Genomic DNA, 17,829 nt, shown 5'->3' on the forward strand with positions numbered 1-17,829 from the left:
CTAGACTAATAGCCATGAAAAAAAACTAGAGGATATGGAAAATAGCTCCTGAAATATGAATCTTCACTTTGCTGGCATTTGAGAAATGATCCCTGATACCATCATCGCATGAGTTATAGAATCTTGGTTCCCACTGGTGCATACCTTAAGCAATTGCAATGGGCCACTCAGAATTAAATGTGTACACCATTTGGGAAAATGGAAAAGCTGCCAGAAATACACCATGTTGGGTGTATTTTGAAATACTCAACCCAGTCCATGAAAATGAGATTCTGCAAATCTACCCCAAAAACAGACATCTCTTGAGTGAAGTCATGCAAGTACTGATTCTCAGATTACTCAGCGGTGGTTCAGCAATGGGCGAGGCCTTCTTACCTGTGTGGGCAAAATTGGCTGATTTTTAAATATGCAGTTCTACTTAGGGTGCCCGGAAAAACTAAAAGCTTTCTAAGGGAATCAGCCCCCAATACATGAATGTGAGGGAGGCACATGCATTTTTAAATATGCCTATCTCTGAAGAGAGGGGCAAGGCTGACTGCTGCACTGTAAGAGCCCTATGAGCAGAATTTAACGGCCGCTGCCACAGTGAGCGTCTGTGGCTGGAGATGAGACATTTTTGCCACAATTATTTAAACCTCCATGAAGTGAACATGACATGTTATGACTCTTTTTAAAGTTCAAAATAGGCAGTTTTCAGGTTGTGGGTTAATCTTTGCTCCTTGCCTACCTACTGACTTTGCGATTTACAGTGAACTGGTTGGCCTGTTAACAACAGAGTGGGAGAAAAAGGTCTGGGATATACAATTGAGGAACATGATGGCATAAGAACATGCCATACTGGGTCAGACCAAGGGTCCATCAAGCCCAGCATCCTGTTTCCAACAGTGGCCAATCCAGGCCATAAGAACCTGGCAAGTACCCAAAAACTAAGGGGTAGATTTTATAAAGTTGCACACACGTGTACTTTTGTTTGCACACTAGGCGCCAACAAGAGTATGCGGGATTTCAATAGATAAGCGCGTAGCCATTAAAATGCGGGGTCGGCGCGTGCAAGGCTCCCAAAATCGGCAGCCTGCGGGAACCGAGCCGTGCAACCTGCCTCCGTTCCCTCCGAGGCCGCTTCGAAATCGAAGCAGCCTTGGAGGGAACTTTCCTTCGGCTTCCCCTATCTACACCCCCCCCCCCCCCCACCTTTGTCGTGAAAGTTACGCCTGCTCGAGGCAGGTGTAACTTGCGCGCCGGGCTGGCCACCGGCGTGCCATGGTCTGGAGGCCGTGGCCATGCCCCCGATGATGCACTGGCTGCGACACGCCCCCCCCAGGAAAGCCCCGGGACTTACACGTGCCGCCGAGCCTACTCAACATAGGTTTGGCACGCACAGGGGGAGTTTGGGCCAGGTTTTCGGGGAGTATGAGTGTATCCCTTTGAAAATCTGGCCCTAAGTTTATTCCATGTTACTGTTGCTAGTAATAGTGGTGGTTATTATCTAAGTCAACTTAATTAATAGCAGGTAATGGACTTCTCCTCCAAGAACTTATCCAATCCTTTTTTAAACACAGCTATACTAACTGCACTAACCACATCTTCTGGCAACAAATTCCAGAGTTTAATTGTGCGTTGAGTGAAAAAGAACTTGTGAATGTTAGAGTTGTTATCCACAAAAGAGCCTTGGTAAAACCTTTTCATTTACAGCCATCTTCATGGAGAAGCACTTGGGTTTGGGGTCTTATTGAGGCCATTCTTTCCCTCCTGAAGGGCTATTACCACTCATCCTTCCAAGTGGAGAAAGAAGCTTCCATGGTTGCTTTTTGTAAGACCAACGGGAGGAAAGGAAGGAGAAGGGAAGGCAAGAGGGAAGGAAAGTGTGGGGGAGGAAGAAAAGAAGGGGGTGGGGGGGAAAGACTTTTCTGTTTCAGTTTTGGAAACGACCTATGGAAGCTTACGTTTTTCAATGGTGCTGTTTGTTTAGATTTGAGAGCAGTTTATAAGCTATGCGGTGTGATGACTTGATTGGGGGCTGGCTGTACAGGGCTGGTGGCTTGGGAGTGGAACCCTCTATTCACTAGAAATGACCTCCACTACTTGGAGCAGGGATGATATTTTTGGCAAAAATGGTATTAAGGGGATAGATGGGGGGGGGGGGGGGGAGATTTATATAGGGATGCTGTTGAATTTTGGAATTGTAAGAACCATCCTTCAAAATATATATTAATATGGATAAATGACCTGCAAAATTTGATATCTAAGATCACCTGGTATTGCATTTGAGTACAAATCCAGGCCTGAGATGAGGGGTCTGGGTTGCAAGTATGTACACTTGTACATGGTATATATGACACCTTTTGAATGTGGTGAGATTTGTTTATTTAATGGTTTTATATACCGACATTCATCAAAGATATCACATCGGCTAACAGTAAACAATAAACTACCCTTAAGTTGCATTTGACAAGAAACAGGAGAACAAATATATGCAATGCCATGAACAATATAGGTGACAGAATGATTAACTATATAAGGATATATGAATGTTCAAGTTAACTATATATGGAAATATAAGAGAACAAAGGAAACCTTGTCAGGAAGATTAATTAAAGATGGAAATATGAATACATGAGGTGGGAACTATATACACTATGTACACAGCACAAAAATTACTAACACGATTGCTTCATGTATACAAAGATTCATCAAGTATATTAGGGGAAGGTTATCAGAGATGAGTAGCTTGGTGGTGCAATACATCACTTGGAATGTATCAGGTATTGGGTCTGTAATCAAGTGGTATAAAATCCTGCAGACACTGCAAAAAGCAAAGGCAGACACTGCAATGTTACAAGAGTCTCGTCTAACAAAAGAATGTCTTAAGCTTAAAAGGCGGGGGGTTATTCTGCTCAGTCAGGCGCACTCAAAGCAGGTGTGGCTATACTAGTAGACAAAAGAATGCATTTTCAGATCGTCTGAAATCTTATTTACCGGAGGGCTGATATCTGATAGGGGTGGGATTGCTGTGTAGATGACCAATAGTTTTGTGTAATTTATATGCTCCAAACATCTATGATCATGCTTTCTTCTCTAATAGATTTTGTATTTTGGCTGGATATGACCAAACAACTTTAATAGGAGGGTACTTTTTATTGCCCTGCTTTGGATAAGACTAGCCCTGGACCAGGTCCTATTTCAAAGGAAATTCCCCGAAATTTCTATCTATATCTGAACTTAGATGATGTGGATATTTGGAGGGTATTATATCCAACAGCCTGAGCATTCACGTTTATCAAGAGTGCAGAACACTTGTTTGTGCTTAGATTACTTACTAACAGGCTGATACAGTACAGTGCGCTGCGGTGGAGCACACTGTTAACCCGCGATTGGACGCACGTTTTCGACGCACTAGCTTTACCCCTTATTCAGAAAGGGGTAATAGCACATCAAAAATGCGCGTCCAACCCCCCCCCCCCCCCCCCGCCGAACCTAATAGCGCCCGCAACATGCAAATGCATGTTGATGGCCCTATTAGATATTCCTGCGCGATTCAGTAAGTAAAATGTGCAGCCAAGCCGCACATTTTACTTTAAGAAATTAGCGCCTACCCAAAGGTAGGTGTTAATTTCTCTTGGCACCGGGGAAGTGCACAGAAAAGCAGTAAAGTATCTATGCCCTTAAGTTTTATGCTCCAGGGCTGGGTTCCTCCCTACTCACATAATCCCTTGGGACGCCCCAGTTTAAGGAGGACTGGGCGGGTTACCTGAGCCAGGTCTGTTAAGGTAGATTGAGGGAGTTGTCTATGCACTCTCTTACAGGGGGATAAACTAAGAGGAAATAGGGCACATGATTTTTTGTTGGAAGAATGGGCGTAACGTATGGCATACCGAGATAAGATATAAGAAGAGTTCTGTGATAAAGAGGGAATCTAAAGGTCGAGGTCCAGGCTGGGGGGGGGGGGGGGGGAGGGGTGTCTTGCTTTTACAATATGTGACAGGAATATGTTCCATCCCAAGCTCAAGCAGTAACATTAAGAATGGCCGCTCACACAATTATATGTACCTACCATATGGAATGTCAGCGGCACTGGGGCTGTGGTGAAAAGGTATAAAATTTTACTGGCACTGCAGAGGGGCAAACCCAGATAGCATTATTACAGGAGATGTGACTAGACAAGTTAGAGCATCAAAAGTTAAGAAGACAATGGGTGGGGGAGTTTTCTCAGCACAATCTGGCACTAGAAAGGCAAGGGTGGCTATTTTGATCGGGAAGAGTGTACCACTCCAAGTTTCCAGAGTAACAGAAGATCCAGAGGGCAGACATCCAATAGTGGAAGGGAAGTTATATAGCAAACAAATAGCGATTTGGAATGTATATGCTTCCAATGTTTATGGCCATCGTTTTATTGTGAAATTGGTTCAAGTCCCGGCACCCTATGCACCGCTGATATTGGGGGGAGATTTAAATTGTGTCGCTGACCCTAATTTTGATAAATCCTCTTGCAGACCCACATTGATGGTCAGTGCCTCAAAGGGAATATTGTACTTGTGTGGACATTTAGGTTTGGTAGATAGTTGGAGAGTCCTCAACCCCCTTGACTGGGAGTACACACAGCTCTCTAGGGCACATGGGTCTTTTTCTCGTATAGACTATATGCCGATAAGCAGAATAGTGTTCTATAAAGTACAAAGTATAAAGATTGGGCCCCTAGAGATATCTGATCATACACCTATATGGAAGGATCTGGAAGGCTTTCACCCCTCCCCGGTACGAGCAAGATCTGGAGGTTCCCTAGGTTCCTATACAAGGATAAAGAGTTTAAGGGTTATTTAGCTCAAAAGTGGGATGAGTGTTGAGTTTAAACATGAACATAAGGACTCTTCCATACTTTTCAGGGAAGCAGCTAAAACAGTCTTGAGAAGAGGAATAATAGCATATGTAGCAAGGAAAAAGAGAGCATGGGCAAATGAGATAGTAAATTTGGAAAAACAATTGCAAGTGACCAAGCGGGACTATAAAATGAGACCTTCAGTGGTTAACAAGAATAGGTTTGTAGCTGTCCAGATGTCCCTGCACTTTCTCTTAGACCAGTGTAAAAGCAAACTCTATTATAAAAGGACATTTTTTCTATTGCTTGCGGTTCTTTTTTTTATCTTTGTGGTGCCTGGAGGCAGACTCGAGAGTTGCTTGCAGAGCTATACTGTTTTTGTCTCTGCATGGGCAATGGGCTGGGCCCAAGGTGATCACTGAGGCAGGACAGACTGAAGCATACTAGGCAGTGTTGTGAAGCCTGTCAGTGTCAGAGAACTAATGCACAGGCATAATCTCAGTGAAGCAGTGTCTCTGTTTCCCCCCCCCCCCCTCCACATACACACATATTGGTGTAGTACTGGCACAGTTAGTGGGTATTATGGTACCACTGTGAAATATAAAATTATTTAATCTTCACATCCCCAGTGACATAATCAATTATGTCAGGGATAGGGAAAGGCAGAGCAGGAAAAGTAAATGATCTGAAAATTGGTTAGGTTGGCAGTGCTAGCAAGATCCAAAAAAGTAGTCCTGCATTTAAATTGAAAAGGGATTTCTTCAGGACTAATAAGGCAGCAAATAGCTCTATCCAAAAGAAATTGACAAATAGAGGTGAGCATGTGCCACTGCAGAGTGCAGATGCCACTGGGCATTATTCATTCCATTCTGTTTTTGCAAAGAGGGAAAAAAAAGACACACATTTCATTACCAGAGCTTAGAGCCTTTTCTATAGTTCTTCATTTTCTCCAACATCTCAACCTGCTTCTCCCACCCTGTTGTATGGTTGATTACACTGGGGTGGTTTGTCCAAAAAATTCTTCATTTAGAGGAAGGGCTATTGGCATAAGACAAAATATGTTCAAGAGAAACCATTACATGTACTGAATGTCATAAGAGGTTAAGGTAGTAAGAGGGAACTCCTACAAAATTACAAAACCACTAAATCAAGAAGTGCAATAGCCAGAGTTCAGGTATAAGATATGGGAAGGTTTTTTGTTCAAAAAGCCCTCATTCTGAAGGACAAAATACTAGCATAAGACAAAAGACAGTGAAGAATAACCATTTTTATGTTGTGATTGTAATAACACTTAAAATAGTGCCAGATATTTCATGCAAAACCAGGACTGGAACAGGCTGAGAGCATCTAAATGGTTTCTAAATAAAGCAGCTCTTACAACTTTCCCAGAAAGCCACACCACAAACAATTGATTAGAAAACTCCTATTCTGCAGCTCAATATAGGCTGTAAATTACCTGTAATGCTTCCCCCATTTACTTTAATGGAAAACAAAAACAAATCAAACTAAAATATGAAATTTTTGTTTTCATTTTGAAACTAAAGACATGAATTTGGGTTCTGTAAAATTAATTTTTTTCCTGCTGCACATGCTTAGTTATTATCTGAGAGAGTTCTTGCTGTGTTTTGCCAACAATCAAATGTTGATTCTTACCTTGATGTCTTATGTCTAATTGGTACCTCCATCTTCAGGCAACACAAGCAGTTTACTAGGCACAACCTTTCTCCTCCCCTGTAGTAGGACAGCAGCACTAAGAGAACATCTCTCTCATCCAGTGCTATAGTGGCCCTTTTTATCCAGCCTGTATTCATCATTTTGCTCTGGCCTACATTTTATGATGTGATACATTGATTTTTAAATATGTTTTATCATGTTCCCTGACTTGAACTGTGTATGAGAAATGTTATAATTAAAAGCACAAGGACGATATAAATACCACAGTTTTAACAACAGCTTAAATGTTTTGGAAAACTAGTTATATATTTATTTAAATATAATGTATAAATTTCTGTTAAAACTTTTCAGGAAAAACTAATATGCAATATTTTGGTTTGCATCATTTATACATTCTTTTTGTTTTTTTCTTTTCCCTTTATTTCAAAATTGACAAACACTTTTGAACTTGCAAAGATAGTTGCATTTTTTATTTTCTGTTGAACTGTCGAGGAGTAGGGTTGATTTTCTGTTGAGCATTCCCACTCTTTTAGCTCCTCTTCTCTGATTAGTAAAGGCTTCCCCAAGGCTTGACCAACTAGTCGACAGATCTCTTGAGCTTTGCGTTGTGCATTACCAACAGCAGTTATGCACACTTGTCGCCTTATGATTGAAGAAAAAAAAAAAAAGCAAAAACAATAGGTACTGAATGAAGTATATGGAATCAGAGGAAAAAGTAATTTTGTAAAGGTTTAAGTAATTTACCGGAGCTTCTCTACAGCCTCTTGGGTATGATAGAATTGAAGTGGACTGATGAGAACAGAGCCATCCAGTTTTTCAACAAGCAGATTACAAAGATTCTGCATCTTTCCAAAGTCACTGAATGTGATGCAGACCTGTCATTGGATACAAGTAAGGAAGATATTTTTACATACTTCTTCCCTGTTACATCGGTGTAGCTAAATTTTTCATACATATAAGAAAAGACTTCTGTTGCAAAAATATTTACATCTTAAATATTCATTAGTCTAATAAATGCCTCTTCTATCTAGAAATATTGCCACTTCTCTTAACTAATTATATAATTAGTTGGCTAGCACAGTACTATCTTTCTACTTCCAAAAATAATTTTATTTATTTATTTATTTATTTATTTAATTTACTTATTTGTTGAGTTTTATATACCGTCATTCGGTAAAGCCATCATAATGGTTTACAAAATTTAAATTGTAACTCTTTTAACAATTGTGCCAAAGTATAACAATGTGCATATTAAACATAGGTTAAACATTTCAAGTCCAGAAAGTATCATTAAGTGGGAGGAGGTTTGTTTGTTCTGGTTGGAGAGAAGTTATTTTGAGGTTTTTGGATGAAAGCTCGATTGGGAGTTAGGATGTTCAGAAGTATGAAGGTCAGTGTAGAATTTGCGGAACAGCAATGTTTTTAGGTCTTTTTTGAATGTTTTGAGGTTGGGTTGGATTCTCAGATCTTTTGGTAGGGAGTTCCAAAATTTAGGGGAGGCAATGGAAAAGGCTCTTTCTCTTGTTATTGTCAGATGTGCATCTCTGATGGGGGGGATATTTAAGCATCCTGAGTTGTTTGAACGTAGGTTTCTTTGAAGATTTTGGGGGGTTATGTTTAAGCCATTTAGTCCTTGATGATCATTGTTTAGAATTTTATGAATGATGGTCATTGATTTGTGTTTGATACGTGCTTTAATTGAGAGCCAATGAAGTGAGATCAATATGGACGTTATGTGTTCATTTCTTTTTGTTCCAGTCAGAACTCTGGCTGCTGAGTTCTGCAGAATCTGGAGCAGTTTGAGGTTTGAATAAGGTATTCCAATTAGTAAGGAGTTGTAGTAGTCGAAGGTGGAGAAAATGAGTAGTTGTAAGACAGTTCTGAAATCATAAGGGTTAAGAAATGGTTTTAAATGTCTTAGGGTTAGAAGTCTGTGATATCCTTCTTTAGTTTTATTTGATATGTGGTTCTTGAATGAAAGTTCTTTATTGATGATAATTCCAAGGTTCCTGGTGTGGGTGGTGGGGAGTATAGAGTTCATTTGTCAAGTAAAGGCAGGGGTGGCGGACTTGGATTGGGTTTTTTGTCCATGAGTATTATTTCAGTTTTGTCAATGTTGATTATGAGCTTCAGAGAATTTAGGAGATGTTTAATTGAGATAAGTAGAGCCGAAGTTTTCTTGTAGGTGTCTTCGATTGAATTTTTGATGGGAATTAGAAGTTGAATGTCGTCAGCGTAGAGGAAGTGGGTGATTCCATTATCTTTTAGTAATTGGCAGATGGGGAGAGGGTATATGTTAAATAGGGTGGCAGATAACACTGATCCCTGGGGAACTCCAGTGTTGAGGTTGATCTTTTTGGATGGGTTGTTAATTAAAACTTGGTAGGTTCTGTCAGATAAATAGGAAGAGAACCATATAGGGTGGTGTCAGTTAAGCCGATTTGAGTCAGTCGTTCTAAAAGTATATTGTGGTTTACTGTGTCGAACGCAGCTGAGAGGTCAAGGAGGATGAGTAGGTATTTTTCATCTTTGTCGAAGCCTCTTAGTATTATGTCTTTTAGAGAGAGAAGGATAGATTCTGTGTGTAGGTTTTTTCTGAATCCATATTGAGTTGAAGGTAGGATGTTGTTTGTTTCAAGATAGTCGTCAAGTTGGGTGTGTTTGACTTTTTCAATGGTTTTGGCTATGAATGATAGGTTTGAAATGGGGCGATAGTTAGCGAGGATTTCAGGATCTAAGTTGTTCTTTTTTAGAATTGGTTTGATAACTGCAGATTTGAGGCATTTGGGGTAATTACCTTCAGTCAGGGATAAATTGACGATTTTGGTGATAGTTTTAGATATGATGGGTTCAATTGTTTTGAGGGTTGTTATGGGGATGTTGTCTATTGGATGGCTGGTGGGGTTCATTTTATTTATAATAGATTGAATTTCAAGAGTGGAGGTGGTATCAAAGTTTGACCATGATGAGGTTATTTTAGTGTTCAGTTTAATAAATTGTTTATACCGCTTGACCTGTATGTTAAGCATACAGTGCCTCCGGCTCTGCTACAGCTTCTGATGCTCCATGTTGGGCCTCTCCGTGTGGCCTGCGGAGAGATGCCATCCTGACCAGTGCCGCACCCCTCCCTAGGCAATCGTGCTTGTACAGCTAGTCTTTAAATAGGGCCCGCGGCGGGAACCTGGCCGCGGCCCCGGATGATGATGTCGGCAGAGCTCCGGTATATAAGCTCCCCTCTCTCAAATTGCCTTTGTATCAGGTCCCCTCGCTAGTCGAGTACTCGTTGCCTCTTCAGTTCCTGGTTCCCGATCCTGATTGTCTTTGTTCCTGTTTCCTTGTTCCTGTTCCTTCGTCTCTCCTTCGGATTGCTGATCTGGTTTAACCTCTGCATTGCCTCTGTTGGCTCTCTCCAGCCCCGGAACTCTGCATTGCCAGACTACTCTGTTGCCGCTCTCCAGCCCTGGACTTCTGCTTCATCTGACCATCCTTTTGACTCTCTTCTCATCTAGACCTCAGCCTTGCTTGCCACTGCTTCCAGATTGCTTCCAGCCCTGACCCAGCTTGCTTAAAGACACCTCTTCAGCCTTTGTCGTGGACGTGGTTCATTCAGGCTTTGGCCTGATCTTGCTCGGGCACCCTCTGTCAGACTGTGTTCCTATTGGCGCCCGGGTCTCCAGGACTCTGCCTCGTCCAGTACAGACTGATACCTACACTAGTTGCTGCCTCTGGGTGGATCAAAGTCAGCCCATCGACAACCATTGATGGAGGCCACCTAAGTCCAGCTGGCCCTGGCACCCAAAGGCTCAACCCGCGGGGAACGAGGGCTGGTATTGGTGAAGCACCAGCCGGCCTCTGGCCATCAGCCCTCTGTGCCTGCCGATGGTGGGGACACGTATGATCTCTGCTACTTGTAGCGCCAACCCCACCTCGGCCCAAGGATCTACCTCTGGTGCAACAATCATTAGCCCGGGAATCTTATGTCTCTTGGTCAAAGACATACTATTTAACAGTATCCAAGTATTATTAATAGTGGAACAGCCTTTAACAAATCCTGTTTGATCCTCCTCAATCTGATCTTCCATATTGTTTTCTAGTTGTAACTGGAGAATTTTTGCTAATATCTTGCTATCCGCATTTAACAAGGATATGGGGCGATAGACCTCAGGTTTAAGACCATGTCTTTCCTTCTTGTGAATTAGAGCTATGGAAGCGTCAGCTAAACTCCCAGTTTTGTCTAGATAGAGCTGCAAATATTCAAAATCTTGTTTTAGAGACCCAGCCAGCTCTGGAAGAACCATTTATAGAAATCCAAGGGATATCCATCTGGGCCAGGATTTTTCTTCCTCAGTAGTTCTGAAATAGCCTTCTGCACTTCTGCGCAAGTAATAGGAGCACCAAGCCTTCCCATTTGCCTTTCAGAGAGAGTCAGGAGAGATATCGCAACTCTCTCTGAAAGGCACTAGTGAAGGGTCTCTTCCAATGTAGTAGATTCCTCTGCCATATATATTTCAACAAAATATGATTTAAATCTCTCACTAATCTTGGAAAACAAGTGAGTAATTTTCTCATCAGGCTTACACATCCCCATTATCAAGATTTGTTGTGTTCTTTGTCTGAGTAACCGAGCTAGCATAGCACCAGCTTTACTACCATGCTCATATACCTCTTGGCAAGAATAATGGTAAGCTCTCTCAATATTATCCAGATGCAGTCCTTTAAGGTCTGCTCTGCATTTCTACAATTCATTATTATGTCCAAAGGATTCTGTCTCCTTATGTTTCCTCTCCAGTTGGCATAAGCACCTTTCCAAAGATTATTCTCTTTTCATGCACACTTTTTTATGATGAGAAGAGTAACTAGTTTCCCTCTGAGGACTGTTTTTAAAATTTCCCGCAAAAGGACAGGAGTATATTCCTTACTATTATGGATCTCATAGAATTTTTTTACAGTATCGATAGTCATGGCACAAAAGGTTTGGGCTGGAACAAAGTTACATTTAATCGCCAGCTTTTGCCAGAATACACAGTTTGTGCCAGTCTGATAGGGAAATAGACTGAGCTGTTATCAAAAATAAAACTAGGCAAAATATCTGCCTGAATAACTAGGGACAATTAAGGACTTAGTGCAGAGGAAAAAAGTCTATAAGCCTATATGTTTTGCATCAATGAGAGAAACAAGTATAGTCCCTCCCAGAGGGATATTGTTCCCTCCACACATCCGCGAGCCCCAGTCTGTTGAGCATGAGTTTAAGGGTCTCAGCCTGCCTCACAGGTTAAAATTGTGAGGATTTGTTTCTGAACGAGTTGAGGTAGGTTTGCCAGTTCCCTCCCATTGAAAAATGCAGGGAGGAAAAGGATTCTACTACCTCCAGCAACTGGGGAACTATCCCGTTTGTCTCTTGGGTCCAATACAAATCTCTTCATAGCGAACACTCTAATAAAACATGTCCCATTTGGATCCTTCAAAACCTTTTCCACATTCAATGGGAAGGATTTATGAATAAGGATACAAACCCTCCTTACTCTTAGATGTATGAGATACAAACTCCATCCTGCCAACCCACTCCCGACCCAACTTGGCATGTTTAGTGTCTGTGAGATGAGTCTCTTGTAACAGTTCAACCTGTGCACCCTGCCTCTTAAGATAGTCCAAAATTCTACTTCTTTTCACCAGGGTACCAATTCCCTTCACATTAATAGATATGAAATTAACAGGAAGGTTAGCCATCATTCACAAGTGCCCAGATAGTGTATATTGACCTTCTCATGGCAAAATATGTTCTTTCAGTACTCAAGAGCTTTACAACATCCAGAGGGCTTAAATGTGCTTTTGGGATTTTTTGCTAATTAACCAACAAAACTATACCTTCACTAACTTGACCCCTTCTCTGAATCACCCCCATCCTTAAACCTTAACAGGGAACAGCAGATAGATAAAAAAAAAAATTAAAAAGCACCCAGATATCTCCTAGCCCCAAAACCACCCCAACCCACAAATCCCATAAGAACAAGGTGAGGAAATCCCCGAGACCTGTATGCTTCTCTTAAGATCAACCCAACCCTAAAGCCCCCTACACCCAGTCCCAATGATCCATATGTCTCTCTGGATCAGCCACCATCCCCACCCCTTGCCCCCCATCTAGATCACTTACAGGTAGTGCAACTGTCTAGATAGTCTGTCTTGTCCAAAGTCCAGCATCATTAGGCTCAGCACCACAGCAGACAGTGACCCCGAACTCCTTGCCTCGCCGAAAGCCCTTCTTTTTTCCCCACGTTATAAGCCATTCAGTGCTTCAGCCAACAATAGCCAAATGCATCAGAAGTACCCATAGTTTTGGTGCGAAACTGAGTATTGCTGTCTGCATGGAGTCTTGAATGCCTGATGCAATGAGACCTTACTAAATGTAACTGTATTTGTATCAGTGTAGGCATGAAAAAGAAAGAAACAAGACCAAAGTCACATGCCCCTATCCCACAGATCCTCCCTCTCCTAGGCTGCACATTAATCAAAGGTTGCAAACCCCCACAGAACCCCTCCCCTACTATAATAAAAATATATATATTAGAGCTGCCCTGCTCTGTCATCGAAAAACAATAAAGAACTGTCAGAGCTATCTCAAATGTAATCCCCTGTAAAGGAGTGGCCCTACTACCCCTCCTTAACTTGTGCAGTACCAGGTGCCTGGTCCACCTTAAAACCCATAGAGAGAGAGAGCTCTGTGGGCAAGAGAGACCTGGCTGGGCAAGATAAGAGGTGGAGCTCATCTGGAACAGAAGGCCCCGGTTAGAGAATTGTCTGGATTCTGTCTCTAGTCTGAAAGTTACATGGCTATCCTATACTCCCCAGATCGTAAAATATAAAAGGATATGAGAAAGCTGTAACTACAATGGGGGGTCTTCCTGTTCTGCCATCAGGACCTTCTGCAGGAGTGCCTGCATCTCCTTCACAGACTTGAAGAACAGGGTCTTAGTCACATGTCAGACCCTCAGTCTAGAAGGATATAACATAGCCTAGGAGAAGCCTTTTCCCTGAAAATCCTGCTTCACCTTGGTGAACTCCTGCCTTTTCCTCTACAACTCTGCAGAGTAGTGGTGGTATATAAATATGTTCTGAATCAGGTAAACATCCGTGCTTTTTCCTATTCAGGCAGCTAAACTTTTTCTCCAATCAGTCCTCAAGACAAAGATTCTTTAAGCTTGAATGTATTTATTGTACAGGTACATTTTTCATTACCTACAATTGTTGCTTTTCAAACGTGAGCTCCTAGGCAAAGATCTTTGGTAACTGGAGACAGGGTAGCAGGAGGGAGAAGGAGGGAGAAGGAGGTCTCTTGTGTTGCAGGAGTTAGTTTATGGTAGAAGTAGGAAGCTTGAGGGATATGAGGCTGATTTAGTCTTCAGGCGAAGGCAGTAAGAGAAAAGGTAAAAACCCCGATCGTTTCATAGGGTTTTACAGGGTGCTGCTGGCTCAGAAGCAAGCATGGGCAAGACTGAACTCTCGTTGAGAGCTGCTAAAGGAAACGCCTCCACAAGCTGGGGGCAGGGGGCAAGGTCCAATGACAGCGAGCCTAAGAACCATGTGATACAGGGGGAGCATGAAGGGCAGTCCCTTGAGCCTATAAGGCACCTAGGAAGACCCAAGTTAGATTGAGGGGCATTCAAGCTCTTCCGATAGTGAGAGAGAGTACAGAGGGGAGGGAGCTTCTCTTAAGGGCAAAGGATCCTCTTAAAGGCAAAGGCTCACAGACTTTTATCATGGGTTACAAAAAGTGTTTCAGTATTAAGAATCCTCAGAAGGGAGGACTGCACTAAACACAGTTAAACTACAATATGTACAGATACAAACATGTACCCACTGCTGGGGACAGAACAAAATATATGCTTTCCCTGATAGCATAATTCCTTCACCGTCCTGCAAGCCTCCACTATTCTGTACTTGTCCCAAAGTTGTTAAAGCGGATGATCACGGCTTGGGGGCCTGCCATTGTCTTTCAGGGCAAGTGTGAGAGAATTGTGGGCGCAGTCGATCTTGACCCTCCCACTCTAAAAAGTGAGATTGAGCAGCATTGGAAGTCAAGAAGCAAAAAATGCCACTGCACCAGCACCTCACTCAGTTATGTTTTCCATCCTATCTGTGGTCTCTTTGCCAACCACCAATTAGAGTTTTACATCCAGGCAAAGAGCGACCAATCCCAGCTCTCCTAAATGGGAGGAGGGCGAGGGGACTGGAAAGCTCAAGAGTTGCTAAATAACTGGAATGGAATTAAGGGCATATAGTGGCAGACTGGAGGGTCCCGCCACATAAAGGATGGTGATGTTTCTGTTATTCCATTGTTGTACTACTTTATTTAGAATTTATTTATTTAGAATTTTTATATACCGACATTCTCAATACACATATCAAATCAGGTCGGTTTCCATTGAACAAAACAGTCACGGTTAAGGCGTTACATTAAACAGAGTTTCTGAACATAAGAACGTAAATATTAAATAGACATCAATAACACGTCAAACAGCGTTCAAAAGACGTAAAAAAAAAAAAGACGTAAAAAAACAAAAATATCTACAATAAATAGTAAAATAAATTGAGTGTAGCAGGTAACAGTGTACAATGTTGAAGGGCATGACCTGAGCATAACGAGAGCTAATGAGCTAGTGCATCTACAGTGGTGACTTTCATAACCTGTGGACTGTCCGGATAAGGCGTAAGCGGGCCCAGCGGGGTTTGGGGGTGTTCAAGAGATTTGTTGTGTTCTATTTTGCCCTTTGACCGGTATCTGAGTGTTCCTGCGATTCCGGGAAGGCTTGCCGGAAGAGCCATGTTTTTAGGTGTTTCTTAAAAGTTTGATGGCATGTTTCTAGGCGAAGTTCCGGAGGTAATGAGTTCGAGGGTGGGCCCGGCTGTAGAGAGTGCTCGTTTTCTTAATAAGGATTTGACCGGAGGAGCATATAATGATCCTTTGTAATTGTATCTGATGGGTCTTTGTGAGGTGTGAGGGCGGAGTTGCGTGTTTAGATGTAGGTGGGCGATGCCCATAATGTCCTTGTGGATCATCATTAATGTCTTGAAGGTGATCCTGGATTTTATAGGAAGCCATTGAAGGCCGTGTAAAATTGGTGTGATGTGGGCTCTCTTATTTGAGTTGGTGAGTAACCTCGCCGCAGCATTCTGCACCATTTGTAGCGGTTTTGTGGAAATGGCAGGGAGACCTAGTAGAAGGGAGTTGCAGTAGTCTAACTTTGACAGAATTATAGACTGAATTACTAATCAGAAGTCGCTGAAATGAAGGAGCGGTTTCAGATTTTTGAGCACTTGAAGTTTGAAAAAACATTCTTTAGTGGTGTTGTGGACGAAGGATTTAAGGTTAAATTGATTGTCGAGTCGCACCCCTAAATCCCTGACAGAGGGGGAGTGGTTAATGTATGATTTTGCGAATTGTGTTGCACTTTGGGAGTTGGTGAGAATATGGTTTTCATCCGGCGAGATGATGAGGATTTCAGTTTTGTTTTGATTGAGTATGAGGTTCAAGCTGGATAGCAGAGTATTGATAGATTGTAAGCAGTTGTTCCAATGTGCCCAAGTTTTTTGCAGGGATTCTGTGATAGGAAGAAGTATCTGAATGTCGTCAGCGAAAATATAATGCTTTAGATTAAGGCTGGAGAGTAGGTGGCAGAGTGGTAGCAGATAAATGTTAAAAAGTGTCGGGGAGAGAGATGATCCTTGCGGGACTCCTCGGATTGATTTGATGGGAAGTGATTCTTCGTTATTGATCTTGACCTTATAGAATCTATTCTCCAAGAATTATTGGAACCAGCTGTGAGCTTCTCCTTGAATTCCTATATCAGATAGCCGCTCGAGAAGGATGGAATGATTAACTGTGTCGAAGGCGGCAGATAGGGCGAGGAGGTACGGTTGTTTTTTTTCAAGATTGAGGAGGATAGTGTCAGATAATGATGCAGTAGCGCTTCTGTGTTTTTCGATTTCCTAAAACCGAACTGGAAAGGGGAGAGTATGTTGTTCTCCTCCAGGTACTCAGACAGTTGTTTGTTAACAAATCTTTCCATCACTCTTGAGATCAAGGGGAGGTTAGCGATTGGACGGACGTTTGCAGGGTCAGCCATTGAGAGGTTAGGTTTTTTTATTAAGGGTTTCAGTATGGCTATTTTAAGTTGTTCTGGGACCTTTCCTTGAGTTAATGAGCAGTTTATGATGTCTGCTAATGCTTTGGAAATGGTGTTAGGAATAGCTAGCAGAAAATTGGAGCGTATGGCATCCAATGGATGTGAGGAGGGTTTAAGCTTATTGAGAATGATTTCGATTTCCATTGATGATGGGGTCTCGAACGATGTAAAGCTGAATTTCTTGGTGGGTGTTGAGGTGCTGGGGGGCATTGTTGTCGGCTGTAGAGAAGAGATAGGCTTGAGTAGGTTGGTGATCTTCTTATCAAAGTATATTGCTAGTTCCGTGGCTTTGTTGGATGCTTGTTCATCAGGGATGATAGGTGGGGATGGTTTTGTTAGAGATGATACAAATGAAAATAAGGCTTTGGAGTCGAATGAGAAGTTGTGTATTTTTTTTGCAAAGAAGTCTTTTTTGGCCTTGAGGATGGCTGTTCTGTATGTGTTGAGGTGGGTTTTGTAGTTTAGAGTTGAGACGGTGGAAGGAGACTTGCGCCAACTGCTTTCTTTTTTCCGAAGTTCTTGTTTAAGGATTTTAAGTTCCGGAGTGTACCACGGATGTCTATTGGCTTGAGGTGGTTTCAAGGATTTAGTGATGAAGGGACAGGATAGATCTGCGACCTCGTTTGTTAACTTGAGCCAGGAGTTGATGGCTGAGGGAGCGTCTGTGAGATCCAGTCGGTTGAGCTCTTTAGTGAGCAGGTTGCTGAGACTATCTATGGGGCAGGGTTTCCTGTATTGTATAGTGGTTGCCGGGAAGATAGGACGAGGCTGGTCTTTAATTTGAAGTTCGGCGGAGATGATGTGATGGTCGGACCATGGGACGGGGACGCAAGTAGGGTTAGCGGCCGAGGTTATGCCATCGTTGAGAAAGATCAAGTCAAGTGTGTGTCCCGCTTTGTGCGTGGGACCTATGACGATCTGCTTGAAGCCTAGGTGATTGAGTGCTGTAAGTAGGATGTCACAGTTATGGGATAGACGGGTGCTGTTTACATGTAAGTTAAAGTCTACCATCAAGATAGCTGGTTTATCCTGTTTGAAATGTTTGGCTGTGAATTCAATTAATGGAGAGGGATCGGTGTCTAAGGTTCCTGGTGGTGAGTAGACTAAGGCTATTTGTAGATGGTCCGAATTGAAAAAGGCAAGTTCGGTGTTATTTATTGT

General features: G+C 42.3%; 1 protein-coding gene across 1 annotated transcript in view; it reads right to left on the bottom strand.

Annotated features, from left to right (window-relative positions):
• Positions 1–6,839: 6,839 nt before the first annotated feature.
• IRAK1BP1 (interleukin 1 receptor associated kinase 1 binding protein 1) overlaps positions 6,840–17,829 on the bottom strand; it is a 29,842-nt gene continuing 18,852 nt past the window's right edge. The window contains exons 3-4 of the mRNA XM_029597015.1: positions 7,232–7,362; positions 6,840–7,129 (exon numbers count right to left, since the gene is read on the bottom strand). Coding sequence (XP_029452875.1) covers positions 6,874–7,129; positions 7,232–7,362 — 387 coding nt within the window. The 3' untranslated portion in view covers positions 6,840–6,873. The remainder of the gene's footprint in view (positions 7,130–7,231; positions 7,363–17,829) is intronic.

This window comes from Rhinatrema bivittatum, chromosome 3 (assembly GCF_901001135.1).
Source record: "Rhinatrema bivittatum chromosome 3, aRhiBiv1.1, whole genome shotgun sequence".
Lineage (NCBI taxonomy): Eukaryota > Metazoa > Chordata > Amphibia > Gymnophiona > Rhinatrematidae > Rhinatrema > Rhinatrema bivittatum.